The sequence below is a fragment of the Alosa pseudoharengus genome, unplaced genomic scaffold (genome assembly GCF_046254945.1).
Source record: "Alosa pseudoharengus isolate Yale_2024_CS ecotype anadromous, Long Island Sound unplaced genomic scaffold, YU_APseudo_1.1 YU_APseudo_1.1_scf_10, whole genome shotgun sequence".
In the NCBI taxonomy this organism is placed as follows: domain Eukaryota; kingdom Metazoa; phylum Chordata; class Actinopteri; order Clupeiformes; family Clupeidae; genus Alosa; species Alosa pseudoharengus.
In genome coordinates this window covers 24,272,907-24,298,429 of record NW_027468565.1, presented here as the reverse complement: position 1 = coordinate 24,298,429, position 25,523 = coordinate 24,272,907, and the positions used below count along the sequence as shown (strand labels likewise).

Genomic DNA, 25,523 nt, shown 5'->3' with positions numbered 1-25,523 from the left:
CACCTTAATCATTAATCAGTTAATTGGTATTTAAACAGGGACAGCGTGCCATTAGTTTTCCCTTTCGTGATATCGTAATAGCAGAATGCAGGTTTGAACAAAATCTGAGACGGTGAAGCAACAACCTTATCTGATCTCGTGTGTGTGTGTGTGTGTGTGTGTGTGTGTGTGTGTGTGTGTGTGTGTGTGTGTGTGTGTGTGTGTGTGTGTGTGTGTGTGTGTGTGTGTGTGTGTGTGTGTGTGTGTGTGTGTGTGTGTGTGTGTGTGTGTGTGTGTGTTTTTTTACTCTTTCTTAGTATGTTTTTAAGCTGTGTGTGTGTGTCCATCAGCACATGTTTAAGCTCTCTCTGTGTGTGTGTGTGTGTGTGTCTATCAGCATGTGTTTAAGTTGGAGCAGGAGGAGTACATGAAGGAGGACATCCCATGGACGCTGATCGATTTCCATGACAACCAGCCCTGTATCAGCCTGATCGAGGCCAAGATGGGCATCTTGGACCTGCTGGATGAAGAATGCAGAGTAAGACACAGACACAGACACAGACACAGACACAGACACAGACACAGACACAGACACAGACACAGACACAGACACAGACACAGACACAGACACAGACACAGACACAGACACAGACACAGACACTTTCAGTGCTCAGTATGCCAGTGTATGCCAGTGAAGAATGTCAATACTCCACGATGCTATAACATACAGTCAGCTAAATTAACTTTTCTGTGTTCACTCATAATGATTAAGTGATCAATTTTGTGATTAATTTGTAATTGGGTTTCCTGTGAAGTCCGTAAACGGCCATGTTGACCTCTGCTCAGATGCCCAAAGGTTCTGACGGGTCGTGGGCCCAAAAGCTGTACAGCACCCACGGGAAAAGCAGTGCTCACTTCCAGAAGCCGCGCATGTCCAACACCGCCTTCATCGTCCTGCACTTCGCTGACCAGGTACCGCAGCAACGCGTCTGCACAGCGCCAGCATCCCCACAGCACAGCATCCCCACAGCATCAGCCAGCTGCTTTTGCCTCACACATCCTCTGCTGACCTTTCTTTCTTTCTTTCTTTCTTTCTTTCTTTCTTTCTTTCTTTCTTTCTTTCTTTCTTTCTTTCTTTCTTTCTTTCTTTCTTTCTTTCTTTCTTTCTTTCTTTCTTTCTTTCTTTCTTTCTTTCTTTCTTTCTTTCTTTCTTTCTTTCTTTCTTTCTTTCTTTCTTTCTTTCCAGGTGGAGTATGAGTGTGAGGGGTTTCTGGAGAAGAATAAAGACACAGTGAATGCGGAGCAGATTAGTGTCCTGAGGTCCAGTAAGGTGGGTCCAGTCACACACACACACACACACACGTGGTCCAGTCAGCCAGTCGAGCACATGAGGTCTGATGTGGTCATGTTGGGTTTAGATACTATAAGTCAATTAGACTTGAATTAGAATTAGTCTAGATTAGTTGGACTAGATTGTATTGTGGAATAAATTCCTACAGTTCATCAGGAATTGTAATAGGAACTAATCCCTTTAGTAGAAAAGTCTGACAATCTGATATTTGACCTATAAAACATACAGTAGCCTACGGCTGAAAAGTTTTTGGCTGAATTAGATTTTCTGTATGTGTTGTCCTTGTGTGTTTTGTGTTGATCTGTTTGTGTATGTGTTTGTGTGTGTGTGTGTGCATGCGTACGTGTGTGTGTGTGTGTGTGTGTGTGTATGATTGTGTATGTGTGTGTGTTTGTGTGTGTGGTTGCTGACTCAGTTTGAGCTGCTGCTGGAGCTCCTTGAGGAGGAGGAGGAGTGTGTATCTGCAGCTGGAGGGGGACCTGTTCACACTCGCCTGAAGACGGCACGCAGCAGCACCCAACTAACACACACACGCAAGAGCGTCGGCCTGCAGGTCTGTGGCACACTCATACTCGGGGGGGGGGGGGGGTTTGTCCCTGGGGCACATACACACACACCTGGAAAACCCTCAGCTTGAAGGTCTCTGAGACACACACACATACATACTTCCACAGGGATTAAACAGAGGCTGACCTGGCCACACACATTTACACAGGCCTCTTAACACTCCTGTGCAGTTAATCAGCCATCTCATTTGATCTGCTCAGTAGCGCTGATGGTGTTTACACACACATACTCGGGCTATGGCTACTGCCTGACTTTTTCAGGGACATCACACTGGACACATGGATGGAGACAGATCAGAGAGTGTGTGTGTGTGTGTGGGTCACCTAGCTTCTGATATTTGCTCAACAAGAGAGCTTCTGATAACCTTCTGTGGGATTAGTTCTCAAGGGTGTGTGTGTGTGTGTGTGTGTGTGTGTGTGTGTGTGTGTGTGTGTGGCTGTGGCTGTGGAGTAGGAAAAGCAGGTGTCAGATTCATGTCCCTGTGCATCACATTGGCATTTCTGTGGTCCCACCAAAGCCACTCTAGAATAGTGGATGAAGTGTATCGACTCAAACCAGTGTTCCATCTCCGCCTCCAGTTCCGGAACTCTCTGCATCTTCTCATGGAGACTCTGAACACCACAGCTGCCCACTATGTACGCTGCATCAAACCCAATGACCAAAAGGCACCCTTCACGTAAGATGTGTGTGTGTGTATGTGTGTGTGTGTGTGTGTGTGTGTGTGTGTGTGTGTGTGTGTGTGTGTTTGTGTGTGTGTGTGTGTGTCAGTTGCCAAATCAGCTGTCCTGGAGGAAGAAGACATGTATGTATTATATGTGTTATCTAAGCATAAGACACTGATGGCTTACTTACTTTTTTGTTTGTTTTTGTAATTCACTTTTTATTGGTTTTTCACAAATACATGAGACAAACACAAACACTGAACATCCACAAGTGAACAGGGAGGACTACAGGCAGATACTGACCAACAACGCTATACACTATACAGTATACTACAGGCAGATACTGACTAACAACGCTATACACTATACAGTATACTACAGGCAGATACTGACTAACAACGCTATACACTATACAGTATACTACAGGCAGATACTGACCAACAACGCTATACACTATACAGTATACTACAGGCAGATACTGACCAACAACGCTATACACTATACAGTATACTACAGGCAGATACTGACTAACAAAGCTATACGCTATACAGTATACTACAGGCAGATACTGACTAACAAAGCTATACGCTATACAGTATACTACAGGCAGATACTGACTAACAAAGCTATACACTATACAGTATACTACAGGCAGATACTGACTAACAAAGCTATACACTATACAGTATACTACAGGCAGATACTGACTAACAAAGCTATACGCTATACAGTATACTACAGGCAGATACTGACTAACAAAGCTATACGCTATACAGTATACTACAGGCAGATACTGACTAACAAAGCTATACACTATACAGTATACTACAGGCAGATACTGACTAACAAAGCTATACACTATACAGTATACTACAGGCAGATACTGACTAACCACGCTATACACTATACAGTATACTACAGGCAGATACTGACTAACAAAGCTATACACTATACAGTATACTACAGGCAGATACTGACTAACAAAGCTATACACTATACAGTATACTACAGGCAGATACTGACTAACAAAGCTATACACTATACAGTATACTACAGGCAGATACTGACTAACAAAGCTATACACTATACAGTATACTACAGGCAGATACTGACTAACAACGCTATACACTATACAGTATACTACAGGCAGATACTGACTAACAACGCTATACACTATACAGTATACTACAGGCAGATACTGACTAACAAAGCTATACACTATACAGTATACTACAGGCAGATACTGACTAACAAAGCTATACACTATAAAAAAGTGTGTGTAACTATACACATTTGTACATCACTGAATGTTAGAACATCCTCATAAACAAAAGGGGAAAAGGGGAAAAAAGAGATAAAAAGAAACAGAAAAACAAACCACCAGCTTACTGTATTATATCTAAATAAGGCCCCCAAATTTTCATATAGACGTCCTCTTTATCTATCATTATATAGCACACCCTCTCATAAGAGGCAATCTTGGACATTTCATTAAACCATTCCACCATTGATATAGCTACTTGTGTTTTCCAAAGGTGTAATATTATCCTGCATCCAACTATTACAGCTGTTCGGCACCATGAGCATTGATGGGCATTTAACCCGCTCCCCTGTGGTACCACACCCAAGAGACAGAGTAATGGTTGGCGTACCAGAGCAGTGGTCAGCAACTTGTTGATAAAAGACATTATCTCAGACCATAGGGGGTCTATTATGGGTCAAGAGTATAACATATGTAAAAGAGTGCCGCACTCAGTGTTGCACCTCCAACACACGTCTGAGTTTCCAAGTCCTAAACCGTGCCATTTTTGACTTCTATATAAATCCTATTGATAATTTTATAACCTTAAAACTTAAAATAATCACCGAGTCCCTAAGAGACGCCTGTCTCTTTTAAACGCCTGGCGTGGCTACAGGTTTGGGTTAAAGGCCGGTCTCCAGTAGAGGCCTGGTCTGTTTTTTAGTTTCGGGTTGTATTTAATGTTCTAAAACCCGTCAGATCGTCTGTTTAAAGATTCACAATGACACGAAACCGTTACAGAAAGGAGGTTACAGCAGTGGTAATTAGATGTTGCACGTCGTTACAAGCCATCGCAAAGCATTCACATGTCTGGTCACAGTTGCAAGGTTTTAGAATGTTGCATCAAGTTGCTGCTCATCTCGTTGCGAATCTTGGGTGTGATTTGGGCTTAAGGCGCAGACTGCGCACGTTATGATGAGATGCCATTAAAAGACTGCGGTGGGGAGAAGCTAGAGTTCCAAATTGTATAACTTTTTTTCCAATATGAACTATGCCTATATGTCCGACTTCGTCATCGTTCAATTCATCCCTTGTGTTAATTTGCGGATAGGCCGATGGTAAGCTTGTTTTTATGCTGGCAACAAAACCAGAACGGTTCGCGAACGTCTTTATTCTAAATGCCATGGCGATGAAGAGAGCGAAGTCAGAAAAGGAATTTACCTTAGACTAGGCTACATCAGAGCCCGTCTACGGACATTCTCTGGCTATATAACCTACTGAAATAGGTTAATGATGTAAAGTCAAGTGCGCTTCTATTGGACTGGTGTGTGCGCACACAGTTTTTATTGATGAGTCGGAGTGGCAAGTGCTGCGCATAGTTGCAGTGGAATGTGGCTGCCGCAGGGCATTATAAAACTTCTCACTCTTAGACCTACTCATACGCGGCAGTGAAATGGCGTATTTAGCTGTCTAAATTCGAATATGCTGGGGGAGAAATCATCGGACATCCATGATTATTTTGTTATTCAGCACCCCTGGTCAAAAATATGTTCCCGTGTGCCTGGAAGTAGGCTATGATTTGAATGTAGACTGTTGTCAAATTTGGCAAATACAAAACGGGACAAACCGTATGGTTCATGCTCTCTCATGCTGTTTCATTCCTGCCGAAAAGGAGGGAGAATGAAACATTAAGCACGTTCCACTTTTGCATAAATAATTCCTGAACGGTTTTGGTCAGGGCTGATAATGCAACTGTATTTGACAAAGGACCGACATAGGCTATTTGCTAGTGACAAAATATGAGCTTTCAGTGTGATACGATCTCTTTGTACATTACGTTTAATTAAAACGTGTTTCATCTGTTCTGGCCATCCCCGCTATTTGGATCTTACTGTATCTCACTCAATGAACAACATCTCAAGACTAAATGAATGATGATCCGTAATTGTCATCAGATAGCCTAGTCATATAGGTATACATTCAGTGTGTTTGAAATAATTAATTCAATAATATTTTCCATCTTTGCAGAGAAAAAGTTTTGTGTAAAGGGAATTAAAGGCCTGTCTCATATAGACGCCTGTCTCTTATACTAGCCGGTGCAATTTGGCGATTTGGGAAAATAAAAGCCCGGGTTGTTATTTGGAGTTTTACGGTATTAACCGTGTCTGCATTTCTCTTGAAACTTTGTACCATGACTTGATTACTTGTTCCCGATGGCTTACTTACTTAAGTGTGTGCGTGCGTGACCACTTCACAGGCTGGACCCGGTGCGGGCAGTACAGCAGCTCAGAGCGTGTGGAGTTCTGGAGACGATTCGCATCTCAGCGGCCGGATTCCCCACCAGGTAACTCTGAACTCTACTCTAACAACCCCCCTCTCCTCCTCTCCTCTTCCTTCTCCTCCTCTCCTTCTACTCATATCGGTTCTCCTCTTCTCCTCTCCTCCTCCTCCTTCTCTCCTCCTCCTCCTTCTCTTCTCCTCCTCCTCTTCTCCTCTCCTTCTCCTCTCCTTCTCCTCCTATTGGTCCTCCTCTCCTTCTCCTCTCTTACTCCTATTGGTCCTCCTCTCCTTCTACTCCTATTGGTCCACTTCTCTTCCTCCTCCCCTTGGTCCAACCCAGACCCTCCTCACTCAGGGCTGAAGGTCGCTAAGCCAGCCGTTGATTGACAGCTGTGGTGCTGTTGCTGTGTTGGCCTGACTTTGTGTCTGTGTTGGCAGGTGGACATACCAGGAGTTCTTCACACGGTACCGTGTTCTCATGAAGCAGGCCGACGCGCTGCCTGATCGCAAAGTAGCGTGCAGGAAGATTCTGCCTCAGCTGGTTAAGGTACAGTAATGTGGGTTAAAGGTCATGAGGACGATGCACTGCTGTCCAGGGTGGTACCCACACTTACAGTCTCACACTTACACACTCTCACACTTATTCACTGTCACTTACACACTTACTGTACACACTCTCACACTTAGAGCCTCACGCTTGTAATCTATCACACTTACAGTCTCACACTTGTACACTGTCACACTTATACACAAATCCGGCGAAACACGGAAGTAAAGCAGCGCCGCCATTACTGCGTTGCCTTGCTGCTAAGGAAGTAGCAAAATAATGTGTTGGTCCCGTAGGAGGCTGTAGCAGACGTTAGCTGTAGATGCGAAATCTTCTTCTTTTTCTTAATTTTTATTTAGTACGTATGCTGTTCAGTGATGCCGGGAAAAGCGTGTTGTGTGGTCGGCTGTTTTAACAACAGTAGGAATATACAGACCTAGAATTAAACCGTTTGTGAAATTCACAAACCTTTGTTGCACATTGAGTGCCCATGTTTACAGGCTTACGGATTACACAGAGTTCCTTGTCGAGTGGAGGACCAAGATGTGCGTTAAAAGTGGATGAAATACATACGATTAATAAAATAATCCTGAATACCTGTAAGAACATGTATTTTACTGCTACAAGTGGTCGTGGCTAATAGTTATTTGCAACTTCTGAAGCTTGTGAACATATTAGCAACACAGCTACTAATGATAGCATTCGGTTTATTGTTGTCATTAATTAATACACGTCTTAATACATTATGTTGTCAATAAATTACCTTAATCGGTAAGTTTTGGCCACTGCCTGACATCATCTACCCAATGTTCCCTTTCACCTGACATTTTTTCATGAGCAGGATCTCCTATTTGATATTCTCTGACAGGATGCTTTCATTGAAAAGCCATTAGCAAGTGTCACACCGTCACACTACGCAGGCACGCAGTAATGGCGGCAGGCAAGATGGCAGCGCCCATAAAGTTCGCGGCGGATTGGTGTATACACTCTCACACATATTCACTGTCACACTTATACACTTACACACTCACACCTCCTCTCTTCTTCTCTCCTCTCCTCTCCTCTCTTCTCTTCTCCTCTCTTCTCCCCTCCTCTCTGCTCCTCTCTTCTCCCCTCCTCTCTTCTCTTCTCCTCCCAGGATGAGGACAAATATCAGTTTGGCAAGTCTAAGATCTTCTTCCGGGCGGGGCAGGTGGCTTACCTGGAGAAACTACGGTCTGATAGGCTGCGGGCTGCCTGCATACGGATCCAGAAGACGATTCGCTGCTGGCTGCAGCGCAAGAAGTACCTGCGCATGCGGAGGGCAGCTGTCACCATCCAGAGATACGTCAGGGGCCACCAGGCGCGCCGGTGAGGAGGGGCAGAGGGCTGTGTGTGGGGTTTGGTCCCTGTGTGTGGGGTTTGGTCCCTGTGTGTGGGGTTTGGTCCCTGTGTGTGGGGTGTAGTTGCTGTGTGTGGGGTGTAGTTGCTGTGTGTGGGGTGTAGTTGCTGTGTGTGGGGTGTAGTTCCTGTGTGTGGGGTGTAGTTCCTGTGTGTGGTGCTGGTTACTGTGTGTTTGGGGTTTGGTCCCTATGTTTGGGATTTGGTCCCTGTGTGTGGGGTTTGGTTCCTGTAGGCCAGGATGGTCCCTGGGGGTTGAGATAGTGTTGGTTCCTGTGGATAGTGATTCCTGTAGACAGTGTTGGTTCCAGGGGGCAGGACTGGTAGAGCTGGTTGTTTGGTCCTGTTGGTTAGGATGGTCCCTGGGGGCAGGCCCTGTTGTGTTGAATGCTGTTTAGTTTTTTAATCCAAACTGAGGGCTGCCTGTCTGATGGTTATTACCTTCTCTCTCTCTCTCTCTTTCTCTCTCTCTCTCTCTCTCTCTCTCTCTCTCTCTCTCTCTCTCTCTCTCTCTCTCTCCGTCTCCCTGCCAGCCTGGCACTGTTCCTGCGGCACTCCCGAGCGGCGGTGGTCATCCAGAAGTACCAGCGCATGTGGGCAGCGCGGAGAAAGTTCCAGCGCAAGCGGGCAGTTGCCCTGCTCCTCCAGCGTCTCTACAGGGGCTACGCTGCCAGGAGGGAGCACCAGCGGGTAAGAGCTACGTCAGCACTGTGCCCCCTCTCACCCCCACCCACTCTCACTTCCTCTACAGCACCCCCTAGTGCCCCCATTCACCCTCACTTCCTCTACAGCGCTAGTGTTAATTTTTTCACCAGATTTGGATGATGATGATGATGATGATGATGAAGGTGTTTGAGTACAACCTTGTCTGTGTCCCCAGATGCTGTACGAGCATAAAGTGTGCCTGCTGCAGCGCTGGGTGAAAGGCTGGCGTGCGCGGGTGCGTTACCGGCGTGTGCGTGCGGCCGTGGTGCTGCTGCAGAGCTGCGTACGATGCATGCTGGCCCGGCGCGAGCTCAAGAGGCTGCGTGTTGAGGCCCGCTCCGTGGAACACTTCAAGAAACTCAACGTCGGCATGGAGAACAAGATCATGCAGCTGCAGCGCAGGATCGATGAGCAGGTACTGCCCCAGTCAGGTGTCGAAGGTGAAGGGTCATGTCAGCGATGAGTATGCTGCCAAGACATGAAAGAATGATCAGAAATAAAAGAGCAGCTCTGAGCTTAGATACAAAAAAATAATTATAAACTGGCAGCTCTGAGCCTAAATACAGAATAATCTACCTACCTGGTGACACTTCCTGCTCAGACGTATGATTAACTGCAGCTGTCTCTGACAGGTTATTGGGTGGCAGCACTTATTTCTGCCTTATCATTAATTTGCAGTACTGATCTCTGACAGGTGATTGGTTGTCAGCGCTGCATGGTGATTGGTTGGCAGTGCTGCTCTCTACATGGTGATTGGTTAGCAGGGCTGCTCTCTACATGGTGATTGGTTGGCAGCAGTGATCTCTGTCCTCCTACTGACTGACTGACTGTCTCTGGTGTCCCACAGCACAAAGAGAACCGTGTGCTCGGGGAGAAACTTAATGCACTCGAGGCCAGCCACACCTCCGAGCGGGAGCGTTTGATTGGCCAGCTGGACCGGCTAAAGGGGATAGAGGAGAACAGCAGAAGCCAATTGGATCGTGTGAGCTGTCTGGAGGCAGAGCTAGAGGCCAGCAGGCAGGAGCTGGAGAGCAGCCGCCAGGAGAGGCTGGAGGACCAGCAGAGGGCACAAGTGGACAGGGATGCCCTGGGGCAGGTGAGTGGGCAGGGGGGGGGGGGCATGGGGCAGGTAAGTGGGGTCAGGGAGTGGGGGAGGCCATGGGGCAGGTGAGTGGGCAGAGGCGGAGGTCATGGAGCAGGTGAGTGGGCAGTGGGCAGGCCATGGGGCAGGTGAGTGTCAGCATCAGCAGATAGAGAGGCCATGGGGCAGGTGTCGGTGGTGTTTTTTGTGTTGATGGTATTTGTGTGTTGATGGTGCTTATTGTGTTTGTGAATTGGTTGGTGTTTATGGTATTTGTGTATTGATGGTGTTTATGTTGCATGCTGTTTGTGTACTGATGGTGTTTGTGTACTGATGGTGTTTATGTTGCATGGCGTTTGTGTTGATGGGGTTTGTGTACTGATTGTGTTTGTGTTGATGGTGTTTGTGTACTGATGGTGTTTATGTTGCATGGCGTTTGTGTTGATGGTGTTTGTGTACTGATTGTGTTTATGTTGCATGGCGTTTGTTGATGGTGTTTGTGTACTAATGGTGTTTATGTTGCATGGCGTTTGTGTTGATGGTGTTTGTGTACTGATGGTGTTTATGTTGCATGGCGTTTGTGTTGATGGTGTTTGTGTACTGATGGTGTTTATGTTGCATGGCGTTTGTGTTGATGGTGTTTGTTAGGGCTGTCACTTTTGTGAAAAAATCCTGTTCGATTTTTGAGACATAAGTGTTCATTGAATCGATTGTAAAATCGATTTTTTATGTCTAAAGACGTTTCCATTTTCAACGCCAAATATAGCCAATCCACAAACAACTAACAGGCATTAGGACGAACGTAAAGAGGGCGCTTGTAGACGCAAGCCAGCAATATTTCTGATGATTTATTGGCGTGAAGTTTCGTGCACAATGACAAACAGAAGTGCAACATTCTCGAAAACCAGTAAGCCGAGTGGACTGCCATTACATCAGTGACATGACTGCAGGCTTCAACGTAGCTGTGTCTGTGTTTATTATTAGAAATGTCAAACAAATTTCGCCTACGTAGAACTCGATTGCACAGTTTGCGTAGCCTACCGCTTTGTTCTTCTCCATAGTTTGATATACCAAAAATCCGAAGTACTTCCACATCGAACTCCTCAAGTTATTAGGGCCTATCACTCGTCTCTCTACATGTCGCACAGGTTGATCGCGTTGTCCTCCATTTTTTGGCAAAACACGAGCAGCACAGCAGCTGATTGAAACAGCTGTTCCCGGTGCGTAAACTTGGTGGGAATTTTCTTTTTAGCTTTCGCAATGCTTACTGCACTTCGGAATTCTTTTATATTCTTATATTCTTGTTTGTGAATTCTGTTACATCTATCTTTTTTATTTGTTTATTTCGTTTAAAATGAATAGTGTAAATATTTGGTTAAAATCGATTCCCTATTTTAGTTTTCGAAACTTGTGTTGTTTGGTCCAATCGATTGTGCAATCGATTTTCGAACGTAAAGTGACAGCCCTAGTGTTTGTGTACTGATTGTATTTATGTTGCATGGCGTTTGTGTTGATGGTGTTTTTTGTGTTAACAGCAAGTGGCAGAGCAGAACAAGCAGAATGTCCTCCTGAAGAGTGAGAAGGAGGAGCTCAACAGACTCATTGTTGAACTAGAGAGGAAGGCAGGTGAGCAGTACACTTCCACACTCACACTATTACAGAGAGGCAGGTGAACAGTACACTTCCACACTCACACTATTACAGAGAGGCAGGTGAACAGTACACTTCCACACTCACACTATTACAGAGAGAGGCAGATGAACAGTACACTTCCACACTCACACTATTACAGAGAGAGGCAGATGAACAGTACACTTCCACACTCACACTATTACAGAGAGGCAGGTGAACAGTACACTTCCACACTCACACTATTACAGAGAGAGGCAGATGAACAGTACACTTCCACACTCACACTATTACAGAGAGGCAGGTGAACAGTACACTTCCACACTCACACTATTACAGAGAGAGGCAGATGAACAGTACACTTCCACACTCACACTATTACAGAGAGGCAGGTGAGCAGTACACTTCCACACTCACACTATTACAGAGAGGCAGGTGAACAGTACACTTCCACACTCACACTATTACAGAGAGGCAGGTGAACAGTACACTTCCACACTCACACTATTACAGAGAGGCAGGTGAGCAGTATGCCTCTTTGAGGAGTATTCGTGTGTGTGTGTGTGTGTGTGTGTGTGTGTGTGTGTGTGTGTGTGTGTGTGTGTGTGTGTGTGTGTGTGTGTGTGTGTGTGTGTGTGTGTGTGTGTGTGTGTGTGTGTGTGTGTGTGTGTGTGTGTGTGTGTGTGTGTGTGTGTGTGTGTGTGTCTGCCTCTCCTGATGATGGTGAATGTCTCTCAGAGGAGCGGGAGAAGGCTCATGAAGGGAACATTCAGCAGCTGCAGTCGGAGCTGAACGAGGAGCGATGTCGCTACCAGAACCTTCTCTCAGAACACCACAAGTTAGAGGAACGCCACAACAACCTGAAGGAGCAGGTGGAGTAACATCAGCATCCATACACACATATGTTCATCCATCCATCAATATGTTCATCCATCCATACATCCATGTTCATCCATACACACATATGTTCATCCATACATCCATCTCTTTATCCATCCATCCATGTAACTGTCCCTCTGTCCATAATTTAATCCATCCATCACAGGAGAGAATAAGTGGTTAATAAAAACTCTCTCTCTCGATCACTGTCTCTGTCTCTCTCTCTCTCTCTCTCTCTCTCTCTCTCTCTCTCTCTCTCTCTCCCTCTCTGTTCATTCTGTTCATCTCTCTTCCTCTCTTCATCTCTCACTCTCTTTCTCTCTCTGTCTCTGTGAGCAGAATGCAAGCAGAGCATCTCCGCAGAGGAAGGACTCCACGTCCAGCCTAGCTGCCTCTGACAGCACCCTCAGCTCTGGCTTCGGGGAGGGGGAGGAGGACCGGAAAAAAGGGGTAAGAGACCGGGGTAAATGGGTAAGAGGGTGGGGAAGATGGCTAAAGGGGCAGAAAAGATAATAAGAGGGAGTGGTATAAGAGGGAGTGGTATATGTGTAAATGAGCCGGGCAAATGGGCAAGAGGGGCAGAGGGGTATAAGAACCTATCTGGGGTTTTGGTCCTCAGAGGCCGAGGATGGGCCATAGAGGTTAAGAGACCACAGCTCTGGCTTTGGGGAGGGGAAGGAATGTTGGTGTAGAACAGGTCCTCTGTATGGGTCCATTTGACAGAAAATTACATATTTCCTTACATGTTACCTTTTGTACCTTTCTCATTACTTTGTGCACAGTAATTAGACAAACATCTGCCTGCTACATGTTTCTGCTTGAAATGGTTTTCTGTCAGGATATTTGGTACTTCAAGTCTGGTTCTGCTGTCCTGATTGTGTTCCTCCGTCTAATGGATGAGTGGTATGTACACGCCCTGTGTGTGTGTGTGTGTGCGTGTGTGTGTGTGTAGGAGGGGAGCTCCACTGGTCGGGACATGTCTCTGCTGCTCACACTGCAGAAGAAAGTGACAGAGCTAGAGAGAGACAAACACAACCTGCAGAATGAGCTGGACTCCAGAGAGACCAGCAAAGCCAAGGTACCCTAGAGTAGAGCTCTAAAACAGATACAGACAGAGCTATGGTACTCCAGAGTAGAACTCTAAACAACAAACATCTACAGACAGAGCAGTGATACTCTAGAGTAGAGCTCTAAAATGGCTAGAAACAGAATTCTCTGGTACCCTAGAGTAGAGCTCTAACATGGCTAGAAACTCTGGGACCCTAGAGTAGAACTCTAAAATGCTACACGTCAAGGTAGGCCAGATTAGGCTTTAAACATCTGCATCACACCAGCAGAGCAGAGGTACACCACAACAAACATCTAAACTGTTTCAGAAAAGATATGTGTCTTTAGACTAGGCCTTTAACTTCCTGCCTCCTACTGAGTAGAGATGTCTGTACCTCAGAAACCACAACACTGACAGACCCGATTCATCACTCTCTGTCTCCCCCTAGAGGCTTTGCCACCTGCATAATTTAGCTCACTGCAGTCTAAAAACTTGGCTTTGTTTTTGGAGGAAAGTGGAGCTTGGATTCAGCATCTGGTATGCTTATCTGTGTGTGTGTTTGTGTGTGTGTGTGTGTGTGTGTGTGTGTGTGTTTCTCTCTCTCTAAAGGATGAAGAGGAGTTCAAGAAGACTCTGCTGTCAGAGCTGGACCAGGAGGGCCTGAAGGTGAGGATGGTGATGGTGGTGTTAATGGTGTTTATAGTGGATGGTGGTGGTGGTGGTAATGGTGTTTATAGTGGATGGTGGTGAAGGCGGTGGTGTTAATGGTGTTTATAGTGAATGATGGAGAAGGTTGTGGTGTTAATGGTGTTTATAGTGGATGGTGGAGAAGGTGGTGGTGTTAATGTTGTTTATAGTGGATGGTGGTGGAGGTGGTGGTGTAAGTGGTGGTTTTAATTGTGGATGGTGGTGGTGTTATTGGTGTTTATAGTCGATAGTCGGTGGAGGTGGTGGTGTTAATGGTGTTTATAGTGGATGGAGGTGAAGTTGGTGGCTTTACTGGCACTAGGTTCTGACTTCTGGGTCAGTCTTGGGTTCTGTTTCTGTTTTCTGTGGGGGGTTGTGGGTCGGTCTTGGGTTCTGTTTGTACGGGAGGTTGTGGGCAGTATGTCTGGATCTGCTCAGGTTCTGGTTGTGGTTTGTGTTCAGCGACAGGAGCTGGAGTCCGCGAACAGGAAGCTGAAGCGGGACCTGAGCGAGCTCCGGGAGGCTCTCAGCCAATCAGCTGGCTCTGGTACGGCTGCCCCTGGATCACCAGCCTATAATGTGCTGCTGGAGCAGCTCAGCTCAGCCAATGAGGAACTGGAACTGCGCAAGGAAGAGGTGCTTATTCTTCGCTCCCAGCTGGTTGGTCTGGAAACCCAAAAGAATAAGGTATAACTAAACACCCTGATCCGCACAAACACAGATGACAAAATCAACACACACACTCACACACACAGACATGACAATAAAATAACATACAAACTCACACACTCACAAACACAGACATGACAAGCAACAAACACATCCACAAACACAGACATGACAAAAACAACACGCACACCCACACCCACACCCTCACAAACATAGACATAACAATAAGCAACACACACGCTCGCACACTCACAAACACAGACATGACAAAAGCAACACACTCACATGCATGACCAAAGCAACACACACATTCACAAACACAGACATGACATGAAACACACACATTCACAAACACACGCATGACAAAAGCAACACGCACACCCACACACTCACAGGCATGACAAAAGCAACACACATTCACACACTCACAAACACAGACATGACAAATGAAACACACACATTCACAAACACACACATGACAAAAACAACACGCACACACTCGCACACGCATGCTTATATACATGGTGCTCATTAACACGCACTGTCATGTCATCATCGTGTATCATATTAGCATGATGTGTCTATATGCAGCTTTGTTCAGTGAATCTGTGAGTTGAACTCAGACATGCTTGTACAGGACTGAGATTGACCCAGGATAGGGCTTTGTGATGTTTCCTCCTCTGTGTGATTGTTGTTACACCCCACTGCACCCCGCTGGCCTAGCGGTGGCGGTGAAACAGCCTTTGGGTGCTGCAAAGGCAGAATCAGTGAACCTGAGAGGGTGTGGATGAAAAGACCATGAGTTTGCCTTCAGAGATGGCTTGCATTTCTCACCACACCTGGACACGCCATGCTTATGTGTGTTGCTTTCATATTTAACCCCTAGATTTTAATCCGAATGGTTATTTATTGACATAAAATTCTCTATTTTCATCAACTCCGTTGGCTTCTTAGACGACTAACACTGTTAACTCGGATAGGATAGTATAGTATAGCATAGCATAGGATAGGATAGGATAGGATAGGTTAGGTCCTTTATCATGCTTGTACAGGACTGATATTTACTCAGGAATGCTTCATAATGTTTACTTCCTGTTTCCTCCTCAGGAATCAGATAATTCTGCCAACAGCAGCAGGTAAGCAAAGAGCAGGACATCATTAGATTTTACATCTGTGTGTGTGTGCGTGCGTGTGTGCGTGCGTGCGCATGCGCTAATATGTACTTGTACTGTGTGTGTGGTGGTGTGTGTGTGTGTGTGTGTATGCGTGCTAATATGTACTTGTACTGTGTGTGTTGTGGTGTGGCCTCCAGGTCCCTGACCCTTGACATCCACGAGCTGAATGAGGATGGGGAGTTGTGGATGGCCAACGAGGGGCTGAAGGAGACCAACACGTGAGCAGCTCTCAACCTGCAACATGCGCCCAAAAGCTGCACCTCCTTATTGTCCTTCATTTGGGATGTCCTCCTCTCATTATGTCTTTCTCTCTCTCTTTCACCCCCCCTTTCTCTCCCTGTCTCCTTCTCTCTCCTTTCCCCTCTCTCCCTCTCACCCCCCTTCTATCCCTCTATTTCTCTCTCTCCCTCTCTCTCCCTTTCTCCATCTCTCTTTCTCTCCTTCTCTCCCTCTCTCTGTATCAGGTTGCTGTTGTCTCAGCTGCAGTCCATGACTGAGGAGGTTGAGAGTCTGCGCTCTGAACTGCAGAGGGCGCTGCAGGAGCGTGACCAGCAGCAGGAGCTTCTGACCCAAAGCCTTCAGCTTCCTCAAGACGCCCGCATCCCTGCCAGCCTCCAGCATGAGATTAGCAGGCTCACCAAACACAACCTGGTACACACACACACACACACACACACACACACACACACACACCTACATCCAGCAGGAGATCAGCAGGCTCACCAAACACAACCTGGTACACACACACACACACACACACACACACACACACACACACACACAAACACCTACATCCAGCAGGAGATCAGCAGGCTGACCAAACACAACCTTGAACACACACACACACACACACACACACAAACACCTACATCCAGCAGGAGATCAGCAGGCTCACCAAACACAACCTGGTACACACACACACACACACACAAACACACACACAAACACCTGCATCTAGCAGGAGATCAGCAGGCTCACCGAATACTACTTGGTACACACACACACACACACACTCTGAAGTATCTGAACTGGCGTACTGTGGTTTAGGAACTGGTGGAGCAGGCGGAGAGACAGGACAAGGTGCTCCGCAAGCTGAAGAAGCAGCTGAAGGTCTACATGAAGAGGGCTGGAGACGGAGAGAGTAAACACATGTTTATTACTAAAGCACATACAGTAAACACATGTTTATTATTACATTGCATACAGTAAACACATGTTTATTACTAAAGCACATACAGTAAACACATGTTTACTACCACACTTACAGTAAACACATGATGATTGCTAAAGCACACAGCTTACAGTATGTGTGTGTGCGTGTGTGTGCGTGTGTGTGTGTGCCTGCGTGTGTGCGTGCAAGCGTGCGTGCGTGTGTGTGTGCCTGCGTGTGTGTGTGCCTGCGTGTGTGTGTGTGTGTGTGTGTGCGTGTGTGTGTGTGTGTGTGTGTGTGTGGGTGCAGTGGCGTTGGAGCTGGGCTCTGTGGATGGTCTTCCCAAATTGACCCTGCCCCGTAAGGAGCGCGACTGCAGGGGGATGCTGGTCTGCAAGAGGGAGGACGAAAGCAGACTACTGAAAATCCTCATCACAGGTACACACAGACACACACACACACACACACACACACACACACACACACACACACACTACAAAGCAAGTCCAATATGCCCAGATTATCTTTTCGTTAGCAGGCTGTTCAAACCTGAACTACAGTCGCACATTAGCTTTGTCATGAAGCTTCTTAGAGCAGGCCCCTGGACTTCACCTGTGCACGAATGTCATACATGAACTGAACTGCCCACCCCTCCCTTCTCTCTCTCTGTTTCTCTCTCCCTCTCTCAGAAATGCGTCCACGGGGTGTAGCTGTCAGCATGGTCCCCAGCCTGCCTGCCTACATCCTCTTCATGTGCCTCCGCCACGCCGACTTCTCCAATGACGACCAGCGCGCCACCAAACTCCTCAACTCCACCATCAACAGCATCAAGGGAGTCATGAAGGTAGGACACTAGTGCTCAAAGGAGTCATGCAATTAGGACATTAGTGTTCAAAGTTGTTATGAAGGTAGGGCTTTAGAGCACAAAGGAGAACAAAGCTTCAGGCTCTGGGTCTTGAGCTCAAAGTCGATTGAAATCTCAAGGGAAATTTTCAAAGTAGGGGACCATTGCTCAATGAGCTGTGGGTCAGGCCAAATTCATCCATGTTTTTAAATGTTCCTTCTTTGTTCTATCTAGAGGAAAGGAGACGACTTTGAGATGGTGTCGTTCTGGCTGGCCAACACGTGCTGCTTCCTGCACTGTCTGGAGCAGTACAGTGGAGAGGAGGTGAGTAGCAAACGTTTATACACGTCTCCACACGCTTAGCATGTGCTTCCACACACTTTCCACGGGCTTTCACACACTTATACACGCTGTAAGCTTAGCATGCGCTTCAACACACTTAGCACACACTTTCACATGCTTAGCATGCGCTTCCACACACTTATACACGTTTCCATACACTTAGCATGTGCTTCCACACGTAGCATGTGCCTACATACACTTATACACTTTTTTCCACATGCTTATGCGCGTTTCCACACACTTAACACACACCTCCACACGTTTCCACACACATAGCATACGCTTCCACATACTTACGATGCGCTTCCACACACTTATACACGTTTCCACACAATTAACTTGCACTTCCACACACTTAGCACACGCTTCTACACGCTTCCACACACTTACTACATGCTTCTACACGTTTCCACACACTTACTACACGCTTCTACATGCTTCTACACGTTTCCACACACATAGCATACGCTGCCACATACTTACGATGTGCTTCCACACACTTTCCTATACACGTTTCTGCACAATTAACTTGCACTTCCACACACTTAGCACACGCTTCCACACACTTACTACGCGATTCTACACGCTTCTACACACTTACTACGCACTTCTACATGCTTCTACACGCTTCCACACACTTACTACGCGCTTCTACATGCTTCCACACACTTACTACGCACTTTAGGGTTGGGCGATGTCGCCTAAATTGGCATTTGACGATGTGTACAGTAAAACATTGTGATGGACGATGATATCGTGGGGGGCGGGGGTTAGTGTGGTAAACACTAATTAATTAGCCTATAGGTATGTCTGTACAGAAATACATTTATAATGTTCTACATAAAATGTTTTAAAAAATATATTATATAGGCTATACGGCCTGATGAAAGTGGACAGCTAAGAGAGACATACTGACCAGGCTACCGAAGTTGTGTGGAAGATCTGCTCCAAGAAAATTGTTGTGAAAGACGGATAGACAATCAATCTGAACACTTCCGTGTGCACCAACCAGCGGAATATTACACATTGCCAGCCTTCGCTGGGCCCAGCAAAAAAGCTACTTAAGACTACTATCGTGGTCACTCATTTAAAATCTTAGTACTATGCAGCATCCCACGTTATCAGGCTACCGTCTATGCTGACTATGAGGGCGGCGGGAAGTGAAAGTGAAAGTCGCGCAGTCCAGGCTATATAGGAGGGCGAAGTAAAAACACTTTTACAAATAACGAATCCCGATTACCACTCCGCTGCTGTCTGGCACTTTTGCTAAATGCATGAAATACAAGCCTTACAGTGAAAGACGAACAGGCTACCTTCTGATCCTATAATTAACGAAAGAAATGGTTTATTTTAATACAGAGGAGAAGGACGCATTTGGCGATCGCTGTAGCCTTGCAAAAATATTTGAGCGCTAGTATGTCCTAGTCGTAGCCTAACAATAATAAATCTATATTTTCTGCTAAAACATTAGGCTACCTATTACGTCCAATGTAGGCTATAGGCCTGCGAGACATGTAGGCTACAAAAAGACAATTAGGCTACATAACAATTAGGCTAGGATAACTGTTTGGTTGACAGCCTTTAAAGTAGGCTCAATTTAATTTTCAGGGAAAGGTTTTTTTTATGTTTTAGCCTGTTACAGCAGGAATTAGTGACTGGCATGTGGGGGCGTGGCATCACGATGGTTGCTTTCCATCGTAATGCCTGTACAACCCTAACGCCCTTCTACATGCTTCTACACGCTTCCACACACTTACTACACACTTCTACACGCTTCCACACACTTACTATGCGCTTCTACATGTTTCTACACACTTACTACGCGCTTCTACATGTTTCTACATGCTTCCACACACTTACTACGCGCTTCTACATGCTTATACACGCTTCCACACACTTACTATGCGCTTCTACATGCTTCTACACGCTTCCACACACTTACTACGTGCTTCTACATGCTTCTACATGCTTCCACACACTTACTATGCGCTTCTACATGTTTCTACACGCTTCCACACACTTAGCTCACGTTTCCACACACTTAGCATGTGCTTCCACATACTTACGACGTGCTTCCACACGCTTGCTTACCATGCGCATCCATACACTTATACACGCTTTCACTTGCTTACGATGCGCTTCCACACACTTACCACATGCTTCCACACGCTTATACAGGTTTCCACATGCTTAGCATGCCCTTCCACACATTTAGCACATGCTTTCATGTGCTTACTCTTAGCACATGCTTTCATGTGCTAAGTATGCGTTCCACACACTTATACATGTTACCACATGCTTAGCACGCTTTCTGACCCAAACATGTACAGCAACATCAACATCACACTTCTTCTCGCAAACATATCTATCAGCCCTGGGCTTTCTCTCCCAGCGTTTTGACCTTTGACCCCAGCCTGAGCCCTGACCCGACGCTGTGCTTGTGCCCATGCAGATTTACACCAAGCACAACACCCCTCAGCAGAATGAGCACTGCCTGGTGAACTTTGACCTGGCTGACTACCGTCAGGTGCTGTGTGACCTAGCCATTCAGATCTACCAGCAGCTCATCAAATGTGTGGAGGACATCCTGCAGCCTATGATCGGTATGTATGTGTGTGTGTGTGTGTGTGTGTGTGTGTGTGTGTGTGTGTGTGTGTGTGTGTCGGGAGGATACCCTGCAGCCTATGATCTGTATATATATGTGTGTGTGTGTGTGTGGAGGATACCCTGCAGCTTGTGGTCAGTGTGTGTGTGTGTGTGTGTGTGTGTTTGTGTGTAGAGCAGGGTTGTGCAAAATTCCAGAATTGAATTGAAACTGGCTCTTAAATTCCAATTCATTTCTTGAATTTCACTTTCACTTGGAAGCTGAATTTTCCTGCACAAATTTTCATGCAGTCCATGATCTCTGTGTGTGTGTGTGTGTGTGTGTGTGTGTGTGTGTGTGTGTGTGTGTGTGTGTGTGTGTGTGTGTGTGTGTGTGTGTGTGTGTGTGTGTGTGTGTGTGTGTGTGTGTGTGTGTGTGTGTGTGTGAAAGTGAGATCAGAATAGGAGAGCGATCAGATGGCGATATGCGTGTGCTCAACCCGACACAAGTTAGTGTTCAGGTGGGATTGAGCCTGCTCTGGGTTTTTTGTGTCTCGTTCTGCAGTGCCGGGGATGCTGGAGCAAGACTCCATCCCAGGAGTGCTGGGGGTGAAGGCGACAGGCATGCGGAAGCGGATGTGCAGTATGACGGAGGAGAGTGGCGCAGCGACGCTGGACTCCATCCTGCGGACGCTGAGCGGTTTCCACGCGTTGCTGCAACAGCACGGCACTCCGCCTCAGTTGCTCCGGCTCGCTGTCAAGCAGCAGTTCTACATCATCTGTGCCGCCACGCTCAACAACCTGCTGCTGCGCAAGGACATGTGCTCCTGGAGCAAAGGCCTGCAGATCAGGTAACCACCACAGGGGGCGCTAGAGGCCTGCAGAACCACCACAGGGGGCGCTTGAGGCCTGCAGATCAGGTAACCACCACAGGGGGCGCTAGAGGCCTGCAGAACAAGTAACGACCGACCACAGGAGGCGCTACAGACAGGGAAGGGCGGCGGTGTAAATTGTTCCCCGTGCCCCCAAACTCTTTTGACACTTAACATTAACTGAACTATTGATTGTTTTGTTCTGTCTTTCTGTCGCTCGCTGTGGTGATTTTCCTTTTTTTCCTATTCAGCTGCATGATAAAACTGACCATGAACGGTACCCAGAATGGCAATTATTACGGGCCAATGTTTTGCTACTTCTGAATGTTGTTCTGTCATATCTAGGGTGTAATTTGGCTTTTAGTTGCACGCAGGTGCAGCATTCCTTGGCCAATAAAAACGGCTTCTAGATGGGCGACAGTGCAATTTTTGTGCAACAGTTTGTAGATAGTCAGGTTTGGAGCTAAAGTCATGAAATGTGATTTAAATAGCCTAAAATTTTGGCAAACATAACTATCATCACCAACATTAACTCATTGAATGCCAAGCTGTTTTTGGGAGCTTTGTCCTAGAGTGCCAGCAATCTAGACCATTGTTGATGATTTTTGTACAGCCACAGCATTTTCTGTGTTATAGCTATGAACACATACAATAGCTCGATTAAAAGGTGAGACTTTAAGCTCTCGGTGGGTGCAAACCGTGTATTTCTACACGCCTCTGTTCCTGAGAAATCCCAAGCTAAACAGTGGCTAGTTTTCATCAAAATCGTTACTTACTTGCCTGTTACTTACTTGCCTGTTACTTACTTGTGTAAACTTTCCGGGAAGTGATCAGCGAGACCTGGCGAGACTGCCACCTAGTGATAGACCCACGAAAATTGCCTGGTTTTGACCTGACGTGCATGCGTCACTGATTCGACCCAAAGCGGCAACCGAGTTATGATAAAATGTCCAGATAAAATGTCCAGATTGTGCGTTTTCATGAGTTTCACGATCGTCATATATTTCATTTCCATTCATCACAGAGTTCCCAAAATCACATATAAGGTGTGTTAGAGTGTCTAGTTTCGTAATTTAAATATTACGTAATATTGCGTTTTTGGCACTTAACGCATGGGAAGGAAAAACGTAATATTACGTTTTTGGCTCAATGAGTTAAAAACTTATGGACTTCTCTAGTGGCACACGAGTGTGCTGCAGCAGTTTGTGAAACACTGGCTTATCTTTTGGAAGGTTGGGTGTTGTATCAGAGTGAAATGTCATTGCCCTTTTTTGATAACATTGTACTAATCATCCCTATAATGATTGTGTGTGTGTGTGTAGGTATAACGTGTGTCAGCTGGAGGACTGGCTGCAGGACAAGGGTCTGTTGAACAGTGGGGCCAGAGAGATGCTGGAGCCTCTTATCCAGGCAGCTCAGCTGCTGCAGGTCAAGAAGAAATCACAGGAGGATGCCCAGGCTATCGCCTCCATGTGCACTGCACTTACCGCCGCACAGGTGTGTGTGTGTGTGTGTGTGTGGATGCCATCACCGCCGCAGTATGTGCACCGCCCTTACTGCCAAAGTTTGTTTGTGTGTGCGTGTGTTTGTGTGGGCGCCCAGGCCATCGCCTCTATGTGTACCACTCTCACTGCCATACAGGTGTGTGTGTGTGTGTGTGTGTGTGTACGTGTGTTTGTGTGGACGCCCAGGCCATCGCCTCTATGTGTACCGCTCTTATTGCCGTGCAGGTGTGTGTGTGTGTGTACATGCAACCATGGCTAGAGTGGCTAGACTCTGGCTAGACCTGTGTTTGCACAGTTAATGATGTGACTGCTTCATCGTTACAGATCGTGAAGATCCTGAACTTGTACACTCCGGTGAACGAATTTGAGGAGAGGGTCTCCTCGACATTCATTAAGACCATTGAGGTGAGAACGGCTGTTCAATGTGTGATTGGTGCCACATGAAGGGTTTTAAAATCCAGAAAGACTCTGTGCTTTGCCATGGCTGTGGCATTTATACAGTTAGTAGGTTTGATTGTGCAACAAACTGTATTGCAGGTTGTATATTCTTTATTATACCATGGTCTAGGTTGAAAAGGGTATCGTTTAAAAAGTGATATACTACACTTATAAAATTATTATGACGTTGCTTGACAACGCCTGAGTTAGTCCGCTTAGCTGTGACTTATCAACATTCCACAGCGTTGCGATAAACAGCTGAAAAAACGAATGATTTTAGCTCATTTAGTATTAATAATTGATTTCATATTTATGTATTTCCTAACTGACCATGGTATAAAAGGGATAATGCCCTTCGATGCGTCCATTATCAGAAATAAATGGACTTCGCGTCGGATGGTTCACGCCTCCGCGTCGTCCATTTATTTCTGATAATGGACACCTCGTCGGGCATTATCCCTTACGTATAGAATATGTATGTTTACTGACTTTCTCCTTTCTCCTCTCTCCTTTTCTATACCTCCTCTCTTCCTCTCTCTTCTCCCCTCCTCTCCTTCTCCTCTCTTTTTCTCTCCTCCTGTCTTTCCAATTCTCTCATCTCCATCCTTTCTCTCCTTTTCATCCTTTCTTCCCCTCTCTCCTCTTCTATACCTTCCCTGCATCCTCTCCTCCTTTATCCCCTATTTCCCTCATCTCTCCTCTCTGCACTCCTTCTCCATCCTCCTCTTTCTCCTCCTCAGGCCTGTCTGCAGCCCCGTAAGGAGTCGTCTCAGCTCCTCATGGAGACGAAGAACATCTTCGCTGTGACGTTCCCCTTCCATCACTCCTCCGTTGCCCTGGAAACCATTCTCATTCCAAACAGCCTCAACCTGGGCTTCCTCACGCGAGTGTGAACACACACACACACACACACACACACACACACACACACACACACACACCATACCTGTGAGCCATATCAGGTATATTTTCACTAAAGTGCATGTCTGCTCGCCAGATAATGTGACTCCTGTGTTATCCTGGCATTGGCAGATAGGGTGACCTTTCCGTGTGTGTGTGTGTGTGTATGTGTGTATGTGTGTGTGGTTGTGTTAAAACTTTGCACATATGTGTAGAACTGAAAAAAATCCTGCAGGTCAGCAGTGGTCATTTGCTGCCTTTCTCTACCTGGTGCCCTGGCCAAATGCACTTAACATTGTGTGTCATGGAACTTAAGTGCAAGTAGGTCTGTGAAATACTATTGCAAGAAATACATGTTTTAATATGCCTGTTGAAAACTGAATGGAAATAAACTAAAATAATTGGTATTACCCCTTGGTGTCGTTCCTTTTATGGCTGTAACTGAACTGACGTGTGCAGCTCAATTCCAGACGCATTTATTTTGCATTAATAAATGCAATGACTTGGTACACAGAGCGCAGTGGCTGGTTTTCTGCGCTCGCTGTTAGCCTACTCTCAACTCTGCTGTGTGACGAAGATCCTGTTCACTTTTTCCAAAATCCTTGTTCAAATGGACACACCCACTAAGTCAAGCACCTGTCACAAGACGGATGGGCGGTGAAACTAAGTCAAAGTCCACACGACAGGTGAGCATAAGGAAAAGTCTAGCGCCGGTGCACACTTCCACCGAGGAAATCCGATGGTGTAGATAAAAAAATAGTAAACTTTTAAAAACTCAGAGTGAACAGTCATTAGACAACAAAGGGTCAAGGAAACGGAAAACTATGCGGTTGCCATGGCTCTGTCAGAGCTATACACTAAGGTAAGTAGGGCAGAAAATTAAAATAATTTAACTTCTTTAGCATGACTATTGTTCTGTAGGCTAGTTGTAATTGTTATGTTTGTATTGAGGAAATGAATCTATTATAACTTTGTCAAGATACGATAACAAGTGAGGGGCTCATTCATTT

At 46.1% G+C, this 25,523-nt stretch overlaps 2 protein-coding genes across 2 annotated transcripts in view; both read left to right on the top strand.

Moving 5' to 3' along the window:
- The window catches only part of LOC143104283 (unconventional myosin-Va-like), a 35,426-nt gene extending 10,503 nt beyond the window's left edge, over window positions 1-24,923 (top strand). Inside the window, exons 12-40 of the mRNA XM_076268282.1 lie at window positions 377-517; window positions 826-951; window positions 1,226-1,309; window positions 1,746-1,883; window positions 2,476-2,573; window positions 6,057-6,143; window positions 6,518-6,626; window positions 7,765-7,976; window positions 8,540-8,696; window positions 8,887-9,126; window positions 9,559-9,807; window positions 11,328-11,418; window positions 12,160-12,293; window positions 12,640-12,750; window positions 13,253-13,378; window positions 13,958-14,014; window positions 14,498-14,722; window positions 15,812-15,840; window positions 16,017-16,097; window positions 16,344-16,530; window positions 16,927-17,020; window positions 17,339-17,467; window positions 17,719-17,873; window positions 18,108-18,197; window positions 20,668-20,818; window positions 21,364-21,649; window positions 22,993-23,167; window positions 23,500-23,580; window positions 24,354-24,923. Of these exons, the coding sequence (XP_076124397.1) occupies window positions 377-517; window positions 826-951; window positions 1,226-1,309; window positions 1,746-1,883; window positions 2,476-2,573; window positions 6,057-6,143; window positions 6,518-6,626; window positions 7,765-7,976; window positions 8,540-8,696; window positions 8,887-9,126; window positions 9,559-9,807; window positions 11,328-11,418; window positions 12,160-12,293; window positions 12,640-12,750; window positions 13,253-13,378; window positions 13,958-14,014; window positions 14,498-14,722; window positions 15,812-15,840; window positions 16,017-16,097; window positions 16,344-16,530; window positions 16,927-17,020; window positions 17,339-17,467; window positions 17,719-17,873; window positions 18,108-18,197; window positions 20,668-20,818; window positions 21,364-21,649; window positions 22,993-23,167; window positions 23,500-23,580; window positions 24,354-24,506 (3,996 nt within the window). The 3' untranslated portion in view covers window positions 24,507-24,923. The remainder of the gene's footprint in view (window positions 1-376; window positions 518-825; window positions 952-1,225; window positions 1,310-1,745; window positions 1,884-2,475; window positions 2,574-6,056; window positions 6,144-6,517; window positions 6,627-7,764; window positions 7,977-8,539; window positions 8,697-8,886; window positions 9,127-9,558; window positions 9,808-11,327; window positions 11,419-12,159; window positions 12,294-12,639; window positions 12,751-13,252; window positions 13,379-13,957; window positions 14,015-14,497; window positions 14,723-15,811; window positions 15,841-16,016; window positions 16,098-16,343; window positions 16,531-16,926; window positions 17,021-17,338; window positions 17,468-17,718; window positions 17,874-18,107; window positions 18,198-20,667; window positions 20,819-21,363; window positions 21,650-22,992; window positions 23,168-23,499; window positions 23,581-24,353) is intronic.
- Window positions 24,924-25,227: 304 nt separating this feature from the next.
- The window catches only part of myo5c (myosin VC), a 30,458-nt gene continuing 30,162 nt past the window's right edge, over window positions 25,228-25,523 (top strand). Inside the window, exon 1 of the mRNA XM_076268270.1 lies at window positions 25,228-25,375. Coding sequence (XP_076124385.1) covers window positions 25,349-25,375 — 27 coding nt within the window. The 5' untranslated portion in view covers window positions 25,228-25,348. The remainder of the gene's footprint in view (window positions 25,376-25,523) is intronic.